Source organism: Caretta caretta, chromosome 1 (assembly GCF_965140235.1).
Source record: "Caretta caretta isolate rCarCar2 chromosome 1, rCarCar1.hap1, whole genome shotgun sequence".
Classification (NCBI taxonomy): domain Eukaryota; kingdom Metazoa; phylum Chordata; order Testudines; family Cheloniidae; genus Caretta; species Caretta caretta.
Genome location: NC_134206.1, coordinates 33,722,433 through 33,736,100, shown reverse-complemented (window position 1 = coordinate 33,736,100; position 13,668 = coordinate 33,722,433). Strand labels below are relative to the sequence as shown.

General features: G+C 45.0%; 1 protein-coding gene across 1 annotated transcript; it reads right to left on the bottom strand.

Moving 5' to 3' along the window:
- On the bottom strand, positions 1-13,174 carry LOC125625499 (maestro heat-like repeat-containing protein family member 2B). Its single transcript, XM_075118661.1, has 7 exons — positions 13,126-13,174; positions 11,424-11,637; positions 11,103-11,214; positions 7,868-8,050; positions 4,210-4,344; positions 1,613-1,831; positions 1-110 (listed from the first exon to the last, which is right to left on the bottom strand). The coding sequence occupies exons 1-6, from the start codon at positions 13,172-13,174 to the stop codon at positions 1,769-1,771; spliced, it is 756 nt and encodes a 251-aa protein (XP_074974762.1). The 3' UTR covers positions 1-110; positions 1,613-1,768.
- Positions 13,175-13,668: the final 494 nt, after the last annotated feature.

Here is a 13,668-nt window from a genome sequence, read left to right as displayed (position 1 = left end):
TTGAAACAGATACTTCAAACAGTTTAGTAGGAAATGTGTGCACAGTAAATACAAAAGCTGGGGATGGGTTATCTGCATAGCACCTTGTTTGTGAGATACACGGCCAGCACCTGAAAAAGAAATGTGAAGAGTCATCAGTATTGTACAGTGCCCCTTAATACACATAAACAGAGTGGAGAATACTAGGGAACAACAATATGATCACATGGACTGGGAATAAGCTGCAATCACCAAAACAGGAAACCCTACAAGAACCCATATTACTTAATATAGTTGCTTTTGAATTAGCAGAATGTGTCAATTCAACAGGGGTCTCTATTGATCTCCTTCCAATATTCAACTGTTACAGGAACATTGTCTCCCCATTGAGAATTATGAGCAATGACATCCCAGATGCCCTCTGCCTTTCGCCCTCCTCTGCTAACTGCTGCCTGGTGAATCCTCACAGGCCCTGAACTCAGGGGGACAATAAACTGGAGAATGACGTGGTGATGGAGACTAGAAACCTGACCATTCAGTGACCTTTTTATATGAGGTGGAGGTTCATAGTAGCTAACTTTGGAGGATGAGTTATATCTGCTGAGCACCTTCTCTGAAGGGCAGAGCATCCTTATAACATCAGTGGGAGTTTGAGGACACTCAGCAACTCATAGGATTGGGCAATACAAGTACAAAGGCCCTGGGTGACTAAAGTTAAGCACCAAAATCTGCAGTTAGATGCCTAAATACCCATTATAGCCACCTGCAGAAGTGTTGATTAAGGCACTTAAATCTCTATCAGCACTGAGGTGCCTAAAATAGATATTTGAATTCCCAATTATGGCTTCCAGTGTCTAACTTTAGGCACTCAAGTTTGAAAACTGAGCTTGAGTTAGTCATATTTATCCCCATGACCAGCCCCGACTGAATAAAAATGAGGTGCAGGGTTTAAAAACCAAGGGGAATGATGTTTAAAGGCATATTTGTCCTTTGGTTGACATGAGACAACTTTATGCCAAGTGACTGAAACTTCCAAACCTGAATACCTAAACTTAGACTCCTAACAATCACGTGTAGGTGCATAAATAGGGGAGGGGTTAGTTGTAAAGTCACCTTTTTGCATATAGTGGGCCATGCTGCCCTATGTTGCAGTGGAGCAGGGCAAAGTAGCCATGAAGCTGTCCTAAGAGGGCAGCTAGGAATTCCCCCAGCATGTGCAAATCCCTAACACATGGAGAGCTAGCATACATAGTGTGCAGCCAGTGAAGCTGGCTGTATGTCACCAACTCCTAGCTTCCCTCCCAAGTATATGGGGTGTGAGCTGGAAACAGAAGATGGCACAGACAGAGTGCAGTGTGCTCCAGCAAGCTACAGTGCAGCAATGTCTGTAACAAGACAGCATAATTTAGAACACCCCAGTATCTACAGCTCAGGTGTATTTGAGGATCTGGGCCAGTACTTGGCTGTTACTATAGTAATAACCCTTGAGCAAGCAATATAATAGTACATGCTTATCACTGAGCTTGTCCAGAGGCTGCATGTCCATCAGAATGACTAGATGTTCTGATGTCTAATAATTTGAGTAATAAAATCAAATTTTTACTTTACAGGGCCTGATTCTTCTCTCACTTACAGCATCTGAGCAGTATGACAACGGCAAATACTGGCCAGTATTATAGTTGCCTCTCTCTCCCTCTCTCTTGTTCCAATTTTGGGTAGCGGGAAAGCCTTGTTCTCTTTGTCTCCTTTCCGCTTCATTCCCCAAGCATTCTGCCAGGACAGATGTCACTTAGGACCGGAGTTGCCACCAGCTGGACAGTGGGACTCGGGTCTTTCTGTAGGACCTGGAGAGCTGAAATTACAGAGGACAACGTGTTAGTGAATAGACTGTCAAATCACAGCAAAGAGTAATCACAGAACCTTGAAGTACCTGAGCAGAATGATCACATGCAAAAATGTGAAACTGGTCTCAGTCCTCATACTGGGATGGAAAATAGATGAGAGATGAATATGGCTCACTTTTCATAGTCACCTGTGCCTGAAATAGCTGGAGTCTTATTACCTCTGAATACCATGCTACAGAAGCTCTCCAAGACAAACAAAGCTTTAGGTTCCTCCACTGGGACCCTTCTTCCATGCTCCAAACTGTGGGGAGACCCTGACTCTACCAGAAACTCATCCACTTTGCTGTAAATGGAAGAAGATCCATTGTTTCAATAGCTTCCACTTTTAAGTTATTTTCCATCTCTATTCAGGAGCCGCTGCTTGAGCTCAAATAAACCTGGAATTAAACAGAGGCCAGGTCCAAGCTGGTTTATGCGTGATACAGGGCACCTACTGGAAGAAAATTTGCTGGTGGGAAATTTGGGGTAGCAGAAAGTGGCTACAACTTCTTCTCACCTGGGGAGTCCACAGGGAGCCAATGAAGCCCAAAGAGTGGATAGCATTGGTTGGGGAGGGGGCATTGCCAGGACAGCCAGGAGATCCACTGACTCATATCACACCTGCTGCAGCTTCCTCCTTCAAGGAAAACTAAAGCTGACTTCTCCTGGGCAAGAGTGAATCTGTCCTTTAATGTGTGGCTGATGCACTTTGCACCAGTGGTATCGGTTACTGCTGCTTGTCAGCTAAATTCCTTTATAACTCACTAATGAACAGGACTTCAGCTGTATTTATTACTTACAGATCAACAGTTGTTCTAGGTCCAGCCATTTCATATGCTGGGTGTCCGTGTGTTCCAGGATGATGCCTAAATACACAATGTAAAACAAACAACAACAACACCACCTTCCCTTGCTGAGTGCACGGTGATAATAGCAGCTCCTAGACAGGTCTTTGGCTTCTCCTACTGTGGGCCTAAGGATGAGCTGCGGACAAGAGGATGCTAGAGCAGTTTAGAGTCCACACTGAAGAGAATAAAAGAGACACTTTTTAAAAAGAATGTTTACATAAAACCCATTTGCTTTAAACAGTCTGTGTTCCTCTTGCCACTGCTGTCAGTTATTGGAGACATACTAGGACAGTGTCCTGGTCTAGTGGTCTGAGCAAAGGACTGGGGCCAGGAATAAGTGAGTTCTAAACGGGGATCTCACAAGGTGACTGATAGATGACTTAGGTCACAATGCCTGCCTGTCTCACATGGGTGTGCTACGGAGAAGAGGGCACAGGGCCAAAGAGGAGGAACCTAATGCTTCCTTGACAAGGTGGTGTGGCCAGGAACCTGAAACAGCAGGCACTATGGGGAGGCGGGCTGCATGAATGATGAAGTAGCAGTAAGGAGCACTGAACAATGCTGTCGGTAGGTCTGCACTTTGAGGTAGGGGTATCATTCCCAGCTCAATGGGACACGCCCACACTAGCTCTGACTGAGCTAGCATGCTAAAAATAGAATGTAGCTAAGGCAGCACGAGCAGTGGGAGGAGCTAACCACCTTGAGAATAGACTTTGGGGTTTGGATGGGATCATACTTGGGGTGGTTAGCCCCTCCTGCTGCTCCCGCCATCGTGGCTACTCTCTAATTTTAGCACTCAGGGCTAGTGCAGGTATGTCTCATCAAGCTGGGAATTATACCCGCAGCTCAAAGTGTAAACATACCCTATGTGACAGTTTCTCAGCCTCTACTACTAAATGATTGCACCATGCTTTCCCTGCAACAATCCCGAAGCACTTTATAGCAACCAATGAATTCCTCCTACCACCACGCTGGAGAGGTAGGGATATTAATATCTCCATTTATGCGTGAGAAGCTGAGGCACAGAGAGATTAATGGCAGCTCAGGGATGCACAGTGGGATTTTTTCTGTCTCCTTCAATAGGAATACCAAAAGGAACACTGGGCATCATCTCTCACCAGCTAACTTGGCTACAACTGCCCGGATCTCTTCCCAGCTGCTATAGAAGTACGTGATGGTGGTTTTGTATAAGTTCTCCAGCAGCTCTGCATTCTCTTTGGCTCAGAGGAAATCAGGGACACATGAGCTCTCTCCAGCTAGAAGTGTGCTTTGACGGCCAACACATGCTTTTACGAACCACAGGTAAATAAGAAAAAGAACGGGTGGCTGGATAGAAGTGGGAAAAGTGGGAATCTGTGGCAGATTTACATTTCCCATCACCCTCAGTCATATATCCTACTCTTACGTTACTTACATTACCGATCACACATCCCCCCACACCTCTACACCACAACAAGCCACTGCAGTCAATATCGCATACAGTTCTACAGCTCACTCACGAGGTGTCTGCAAATGTCCACCTGGAGCCCTTCAGGCTTCAGCTCGGCTGTGCCACCAAGGTGCTCATTAACTGCAGCTTGGAGCCTCTTCAGTCCCAAAAACGGGGCACAGAGGTGAAACGTAGCTCTGCATTCCTGAAAAAGAGTGTCGCACCATTTAATTGTTCCCTATCGAGTGCTATGTTCATTCAAATGGAATGAATCTCCTTGACTGCTCATCTAGTCCAGGATAAAAAGGGATTCACCTGGATGTAATTGGCAGAAAACATGCAGGAATGTCTAATATGGGGGAGAGCTTCCACTGAAACCTGGAAGTAGCATCAATGTCTTTTTGGAACAGATATATCTATGAAAGCTGCTTCACCAGGCATAGCTGTGGTCTCTCCTCTGTTCTAGAGAGGCAGGGTGCAGAGAGACAGGAACAGAGACCTGTCGGGGTCAGACCCATGACCTATCCTGGACTCTGGTGAGGCAGCCATAGACCAGTCTGGCTGGAATTGACTCAGTGGGCAGGTAATAAACTGAGGGGAGAATTTGGGCCTCCACAGCAGTCAGGAATAGCAGAGCTCCCCTGGCATTGGGAGGAAGATTCCTTTTCCTTAGTAAATAAGTCACTGTCGGTCTTACCATTGAAACCTCGGGGTTTGGGTCTTGCAGGTGCAGCAGAAGTGTGACCCAGCTCTGTCTAACCTGATCAGTGAAATAGGCCTTCCATTTTCTCTTTGTCAAGTGGGCCAGGATGCCAAATAGGACAAAGGCCAATGAACGAAGAGGCCATCATCCTCCTACAGCCAAGAAAGCCCTGCAAGTTGGTAACTAAGGGACAATCACATCATGCACCTAGCACAGCCATCTCTTCTATGCTAAAGCAGAGTGATTCCAACTACAGCTGGTTGGAAGAACTTGAATTAACCAATTTTTCGTCCAAGTTTGCTGATTCGTCAAAATATTTTAGAGACAGTTCAATTTTGATGAAATTTCTCCAGAAGCCAGGCAGGGATCCTTAGAAACCTGTTTGTTGTCCTGCCAGTGCACCCACCCAGCTCCTTGGCAGATCATGGGCTTCTAGGCCCCCGGCTTCTGAACAGCCTATCTGGCAGGCTGACAGGGAGCCAGGAACTCTGGGAGTCCTGGCTCTCAAATTTGCAACTCCCTGGCACCTCCAGCTCCCAGAGTTTCCCGGGTCCCCAGCTCTGGGATAGTCTGGCAGCAGACTGCCCTGGGCCAAGGCTTCCAGAGGAGCTCGGTTGGGAGTAGTAATTCCATTTCACAAAGAGTTTTGAAATTTGGGGAGGGAGGTTCCCCCAAATAGGAACAAAACCAAAATTTGAAATCTCAAAATTCTCTGCAAAATGGAATTATCATTCCCACCCTCTCAAGTAAAAATGGTATAGAGCAGGCCCAGCACTCTATTGTTCTCTGTAACCCCCTCTTCATGGTTATCTAGCTACCTAATCCAGTATTCAGACTTTCTTTGCCATTCTCTGTGGAAATAAAGATGAACAGAAGGGTGAGACTCTGGGAGCAGGGATGTCATCCCCATCCTCCTAATGCTCTCCTCCTCCGTAAAACACTTCTCTTCCCTGAGGCCTAAAATCTCTTCACTCTGACATGAGCAATGCCCAGGGAGTCATAGAATATAAGGGTTGGAAGGGACCCCTGAAGGTCATCTAGTCCAACCCCTGCTCGAAGCAGGACCAATTCCCAGTTAAATCATCCCAGCCAGGGCTTTGTCAAGCCTGACCTTAAAAACCTCTAAGGAAGGAGATTCTACCACCTCCCTAGGTAACGCATTCCAGTGTTTCACCACCCTCTTAGTGAAAAAGTTTTTCCTAATATCCAATCTAAACCTCCCCCACTGCAACTTGAGACCATTACTCCTCGTTCTGTCATCTGCTATCATTGAGAACAGTCTAGAGCCATCCTCTTTGGAACCCCCTTTCAGGTAGTTGAAAGCAGCTATCAAATCCCCCCTCATTCTTCTCTTCTGCAGGCTAAACAATCCCAGCTCCCTCAGCCTCTCCTCATAAGTCATGTGTTCCAGACCCCTAATCATTTTTGTTGCCCTTCGCTGGACTCTCTCCAATTTATCCACATCCTTCTTGAAGTGTGGGGCCCAAAATTGGACACAGTACTCCAGATGAGGCCTCACCAATGTTGAATAGAGGGGAACGATCACGTCCCTCGATCTGCTCGCTATGCCCCTACTTATACATCCCCAAATGCCATTGGCCTTCTTGGCAACAAGGGCACACTGCTGACTCATATCCAGCTTCTCGTCCACTGTCACCCCTAGGTCCTTTTCCGCAGAACTGCTGCCTAGCCATTCGGTCCCTAGTCTGTAGCTGTGCATTGGGTTCTTCCGTCCTAAGTGCAGGACCCTGCACTTATCCTTATTGAACCTCATCAAATTTCTTTTCACATCACACATTGTAAATGGAGTCTAATCAAGATCAGTTGAACGGGGTTGGAGAGTTCATAAGAACGGCTATACTGGGTCAGACCAAAGGTCCATCAAGCCCAGTATCCTGTCCTCTGACAGTGGCCAATGGCAGGTGCCCCAAAGAGAATGAACAGACAGGTTATCATCAAGTGATCCATGTCCTGTCACCCAATCCCAGCAAACAGAGGCTAGGGACACCATTCCTGCCCATCTTGGCTAATAGCCATTGATGGACCTATCTTCCATGAATCTATCTAGCTCCCTTTTGAACCCCGTTATAGTATTGGCCTTCACAACACCCTCTCACAAGGAGTTCCAGAGGTTGACAGTGTGTTGCGTGAAAAAATACTTTCTTGAGTTTGTTTTAAACCTGCTACCTATTAATTTCATTTGGTGGCCCCTTGTTCTTGTATTATGAGAAGGAGTAAATAACATTTCCTTATTTACTTTCTCTATACCACTCATGATTTTATAGACCTCTATCATATCCCCCCTAGTTGCCTCTTTTCCAAGCTTGAAAAGTCCCAGTCTTATTAATCATTCCTCATACGGAAGCCGTTCTATACCCCTAATCATTTTTGTTGCCCTTTTCTGAACCTTTTCCAATTATCTTTTTTGAGATGGGGCAACCACATCTGCACGCAGTATTCAAGGTGTGGGCGTATCGTGGATTTATATAGAGGCAATATGATATTTTCTGTCTTATTATCTATCCCTTTCTTGATGATTCCCAACATTCTGTTCGCTTTTTTGACTGCTGCTGCACATTGAGTGGATGATTTCAGAGAACTATCCGCAATGACTCAAACATCTCTTTGAGTGGTAACAGCTCATTTAGACCCTATCATTGTATATGTATAGTTAGGATTATTTTTTCCAATGTGCGTTACTTTGCATTTATCAACATTAAATTTCATCTGCCATTTTGTTGCCCAGTCATCTAGTTTTGTGAGATCCTTTTGTAGTCCTTCGTAGTCTGCCTGGGACTTAACTATCTTGAGTAGTTTTGTATCATCTGCAAATTTTGCCACCTCACTGTTTACCCCTTTTTCCAGATCATTTATGAATATGTTAAATAGGACTGGGCCCAGTACAGACCCCTGGGGGACACGACTATTTACCTCTCTCCATTCTGAAAACTGACCATTTATTCCTACCCTCTGTTTCCCATCTTTTAACCAGTTACCAATCCAGTTACCAGTTCTGTTCACATACATTGTCAAAGCAAGTCCAGATCTGTGGGGTGAGGTCTCTGAAGGAAGAAGCTATGTCCTTCTCCGTCAGCTCCTTCAGGACTTTGGCCAGTGCCTTCATGCTCTCACCAATGACTTCAGAACTGAAAGTGTCATTTAAGGCCCTGATCAGTATGTCCAGAAGAAACTTCTTGTGCTTTTTCACCTGTACAAATATATGACATTAAAAACCACTTATCACTGATCACACTTCTAATAAGTTTTCTTTAGCAATTATGAAGCTGTGGGAATTTCATCTACACCCCTGAGACCTATAGCTATATTTCAGACCGGGTGCTAGCTACAATGAGCCAAACTCGGTGCCATATTACACCTGTGTAATCCTATTAGATTCCTAGCTACTTAGATTCCAAGGCCAAAAGGGACCATTGTGATGATCCAGTGAAATAGGCCTTCCATTCCTATTCTCCTGCATAACACAGAACTTCCCCGAAATAGTCTCTATTTGAGCTAGAGTGTATCTTTTAGAAAAACTTCCAAACTTGATTTTAAAATTGCTAGTGACAGAATTCACCATAACCCTTGGTAAACTGTTCCAATGGTTAATTAAAATTACCATTAAAAATGTAAGCTTTATTACCAGTCTGGATTAGTCTAGTTTCATCTTTCCCCATTGAATCTTGTTATATCTTTGTTTGTTAATGTGAAGAGCCCATTATCAAAATTTATTCCCCATGTGCGTAGTTATAGACTGTCCTCAAGCACCCCTTAACCTTCTCTTTGTAAAGCTAAGTAGATTGACCTCCTTGAGTCTATCACTAAAGGCATATTTTCCAATCCTTTGATAATTCTTGTGACTCTTCTCTGAATCCTCTCTAATTTATCAGCATCCTTCTTGAATTGTGGACACCTGATCTGGTCACAGTATTCCAGCAGTGCTCATATGAGTGCCATATTCAGAGGGAAAATAACTTCCTTACTCTTATTCAAGATCCCTCTGTTTATGCCTCCAAGGATCATCTCAACCCTTTTGGCCACAACTTCATACTGGGAGATTATGTTCAACTGATTATCTACCATGACTTAAGTTTTTTTCAGCATCATTGCTTCCTGGGATAGAGTCTCCCATCCTGTAAGTATGGCCTGCACTCTTTGTTCCTAGATGTATACATCTACATACGGTCATATTAAAGTGCACATTGTTGACTTATGCCCAGTTTACCAAAGGATCCAGCTTGCTCTGTATTGACTGCAAAGAGGTTACTAGGGTGAGAGAGCAGATTTTGGCCTAGTGCATTGTGTGCAGCCTCTGTAAACTCTGAACAACTGTTTTCCTTGGTTTCTCTAGTTATGCTGCATTCTATTCAGTATTCTCTCTTACCGCCTCAAGCACCCCATAGACTAAATTTCCCAGGCCTCTTACAGGCATCTGATGGACAATGCTGTTTCTATCATGTGACCTTTCTTCCAAGATGTGTAAGACAGACTTAAGGAACTTCTTCTCCCTGAGCATTGGATCACTCATTAGCTGAAATAAAATCAACATGTCCGTTAAACCCAATATGTTCATTAAGACTGGGAATATAATTTGAGCAGACATGTAATATACTAAAACAACAAGGAGCCCTCCTACAGCCACAGTCTTGTGGATACAGACTAACATGGCTACCCCTCTGATACTTGGCACATAATACATTGTAACTTTATTATTCCACACAAATGAGAAAAGTCTTAAAAACATGGAGCTTTCCTTTTGGGCACTGTAATAGGGGTCCACTCACCTTCTGAGAGCCTCTTAGTGGCTGGGTATAGTACCACAGTCCTTTTCTCACCCCTGGTGCACCCTGCCAGTCGACCTCAGTGAGTCTTCTGTGGGTCAGCCCTCTGTCCGAGTCCCAAAGTCCAAATGAACCCCTTCTGGGGAAGTAAAGAATAGTCCCATTTCCCTCACTAGGGTCTTCAGCCCCAACTCTGGGCCCTTTAAATCTTGCCCTTTGTTCAAGCTCTCCATAAGAATTGTCCCCTTCGTGGGGCTTTTGCCATGGTGGATGGTAGGGGAACCTGGGCCTGCCCATTACTATGGGTTCCAACCCATGGACCTATAAACAGTAGCTAGGCACTGCTTGATTTCAGTTCACTGTTGCTTCTTCTCCGGGCTTCTTCCTACCAGCCACTTTCACCTCAGGGTTAAAGTTCTTAGGGACTCTTTTCCTGCAAACCAAGCTTAAGCAAATGTTGCCAGAATCAAACTCTGGCTATCCCCTGAATTTCTGTGGCCAGCGAGCAGCACCCCTTCTTGCCCCTCCAGTTCCTGCCAGGAACTGACCTGCTAAGACCCTGCAGCTCCTTTTATCTGAGCCTGATGGGCTCTAATTGGCTGCTTTCACGAGGCCTCTCTAGACAGACCTGGAGGACCCACCTTTGTGGCTCTTTTCCTGGGGCAGGGTGTAGTAGGACCACGGGGCCTCTTGTAAGGCGCCTCAAAGCCCAGGTACAGCCCATCACAGGCACAGATAGATTATTTTTCTGAGAACCAGATGAGCCCCGAAGATAGTTGCTTAGCGTAAGTGGGAAATATGATGCAGATGTTGGAGGAAGGCTGTGGAAAGGGAGGGTGCTCCAGCAGGTATCACACTAGCCTAGGACTTAGGAAACCCAGGTTCAATTTCCTGCTCCCTCAAAGACTTCCTGTGTGACCTTGGGCAAGTCACTTAGCCCTTCTGTGCCTCAGTTCCCTGGCTGTAAAATGGGGATAATAGTGCTTCCCTACCTCACAGGAGTGTTGTGGGGATACATACATTAAAAAGAGTTTTGAGGTATTCAGATACTACAGTAATGAGAACCTAAGATAGATGTTAATGTATTTGTATGTTGCTTGTTTCATAGTATTAGGACACTAGGTTCATTCAGAAGATCTGCTGAGCTAAACCAAAATCAGGAGCTGTTGGTTAGGATCAGCACTAGGACTTGGCAGAAGAGGTCCAGTCATCCAAACTCTGTCTGTATCTCTCTCACTCTCTCTCAGCCAGCACCAGTGGCTGTGTAGCTAGTATAGGCAGTGACAGCGATAAAAATAACACAGAGAGAAGGACTCAGAAAGGTGTAATGAAGTTCCTTGTGAGGTTTCCATATAAAGGAGGATCCATCTTACTATCTAAATGACAATTACTCCTATGAACTGAACAACTCCTGAAAGAAAGGCACACAACAGACAACAGCCTAATGGTGAAACTGCTCTTTAGAGCCCTGTGTCTTACCCGGGCAAGGAAAGCTGTGCTGGTGACTCGGTGGTTTTCTGTTGGGGAATTCACCCAGGGAAGGAGGCTCTGTATGATCTCAGGTGTTATTAGTCCCGATCTTAGCAGAAGACTGGAAGACAAAAGAAACCGCTTTTGGGGTAGATTGCACACTTCGAAAACTCAGCTGCTCTGACCATACAGCGCTGATATCTAGGAGTGGGAGCTGTGTGTTTCCCACCCAGGGCACCCCCCACAAAGCTATAAACTGGAAGTTCCCTCTCAGCCACTCTATCGGTTACTGATCCCCAAGCATGAAATGATGCCTCCTAGATCTCTTACCTCACCAGCAGACACACCCCCTCATGGTGAGTCTTGGGGTTTTCAAGAAGAATCCAAGTTCTCTGCTTCCTGAGTGCTCTCACCAGTCTCTCATTCACACCCTTGAAAAGCACAGAATCTAATGCTTCGATAGAAAGCCTGGGGAAAGAGAGGCACAGAACTGCAGCAATCAGAAGGAAGGTGCAGCCTGAACAGAGTCCGGAAACCCCGGTTACTTGTCAGGTCTGCTGTTCATCGACAGTTCATCCATTGACAATAGCCTGGAGACCAGTGTCCCTGGAAGGACTTGATGCCAGGAGGTAAGTTTCAGTCTCATACATCTCATATGACTAGTTTTGCTAGGGACAACATTTTGCAGTCATTTTTCTCTCTCTGCAAGGAGTATGGGCACTAGCAAAGTACAGTGATATGGAAAAAATACATGATCAGGACCGAAAAACTAGGGGCATAGAGTGTGGTGATCACTAATGGACATTTTGGGTAATATCTCCAGATATGATGTGACAGAGTGCTGTGGGCTTGCACTTGAGTCAGCACTCTGGTCACTATTAGTACTAATTTGGTTCCCCACAGAAGGCCTAATTGGACAGAGGTGTACCCTGATTACCAGGCCAGATTGGGGCTAGTGAGTCAAGGAACCAATTATCCCATTAACAGGGAAACTGTATAAAAGGACACAGGCAGGAGCCCTTTGAGGGGAACAGACAGAGAGAGAAACTAGGGTGACCAGATGTCCCAATATTTGGGGCTTTATCTTATACAGGTGCCTATTACCTCCCACCCCCTGTCCTGATTTTTTACACTTGCTGTCTGGTCACCCTAAGAGAAAAAGAAAGACAAAAAGCTAGGAGAGCCTGAGAAAGTGAGTTCTCTGAGTGGAAACACCATACCCTCCCTCCCCCCACTTTTGGAGAAGAGGTTAGAAAGTTGAGATACAATGTAAAGGTGCTATCTATTGGTAGGGGGATTAAATAGACTACATGTTGGTGTTTACAAGCAAGAAAGTCTCAAAGCGGTCTGTGTTTGTGGAAGACGTGGGGGTGCAACATCCCTCCCTCTCACAGCTGGGGGCTCATCAGGGATTTCCCTATTATCTGTGCTATACCCCTCTGTACCAATATTCCAGTCATGAGATTTATCCCATCAAGTATCTGTGATGCCAGTTAAGCTCAGTTATGACTTATGAACTAAAACTCCCAGTTCTTACTGTTTATTCCCCATTATTATTACTCCTAGCATTTGTGTATCGACTTCTAAGATGTTAAGCAGATGCCCCTATGGATTTCCCTCTTGTTGCTCCTATAACTCTACTGGTTTCAGAGTAGCAGCCGTGTTAGTCTGTATCTGCAAAAAGACAAGGAGGACTCGTGGCACATTAGAGACTAACAAATTTATTTGAGCATAAGCTTTCGTGAGCTACAGCTCACTTCATCGGATGCATCACGAAAGCTTATGCTCAAATAAATTTGTTAGTCTCTAAGGTGCCACAAGTCCTCCTTTTCTGATAACTCTACTGTAATTTTCCACATCTACTTCTCCCCAAATATCTAGTCCTCTATTAAGATCACCTTTTTTTACCTGGTGGCTTTTGTCACTTGCCTCTCTCTGAACTTAGTTTAAAGCCCATCTTATAAGGTTGGTCAGTGCATGAAAATGTTCTTCCCCTTCTTGGTCAGACGGACCCCATCTTTTCCCAGCAAACCTCCTTCCTGCAACAGCATCCCATGGTTAAGGAAGTCAAACTCTCCCATCGACCCATCTTCATAACCCTATTATGTGGACATGCCTACCATTGAGTGTATTGAGCAGAAAGAACACTCAGTGCAGGAAATAAGGGGACTGAGTTAAACCGCAGTTCACATACTTCCATTTTCAATGACTAATACAACTCGCTCTCTTAAGCCAGTGGGGACCGTCAAGGTACAAAAGTATTTCGGTAGATCAGCATGTGATTATTTGTATTGCAGTACTGCCTCATAGTCCCAGTCATAGACCAGGATCCCATTGTACTAGGCTATACAGACACAGAACAAGATGGTCCTTAACTGTCATTAATTAACACCTATTAACAGCACAACAAACAGACAAGAGAATAATAAAGTAAGCAAAAAAGGCCCCTTTGACCAGGTACCAGTATATAACTAATGTAATGCTACATATTTAGGGAACTTTCTCCCTGATTCAGGGTCTGATGTGACTAAGCCTCTGTTCCATACCATTGTGTAAACTGGGAACTTGTACAATT

Coding starts and splice junctions, on each gene's coding strand:
- LOC125625499 (XM_075118661.1), bottom strand. CDS start 13,174: ATGGGAGAGTTTGACTTCCTTAACCATGGGATGCTGTTGCAGGAAGGA. Junction 11,215..11,423: donor GGGGTGTGTCTGCTGGTGAG/GTAAGAGATCTA, acceptor TTTGTCTTCCAG/TCTTCTGCTAAGATCGGGAC. Junction 1,832..4,209: donor TGGACATTTGCAGACACCTC/GTGAGTGAGCTG, acceptor CTGTAATTTCAG/CTCTCCAGGTCCTACAGAAA.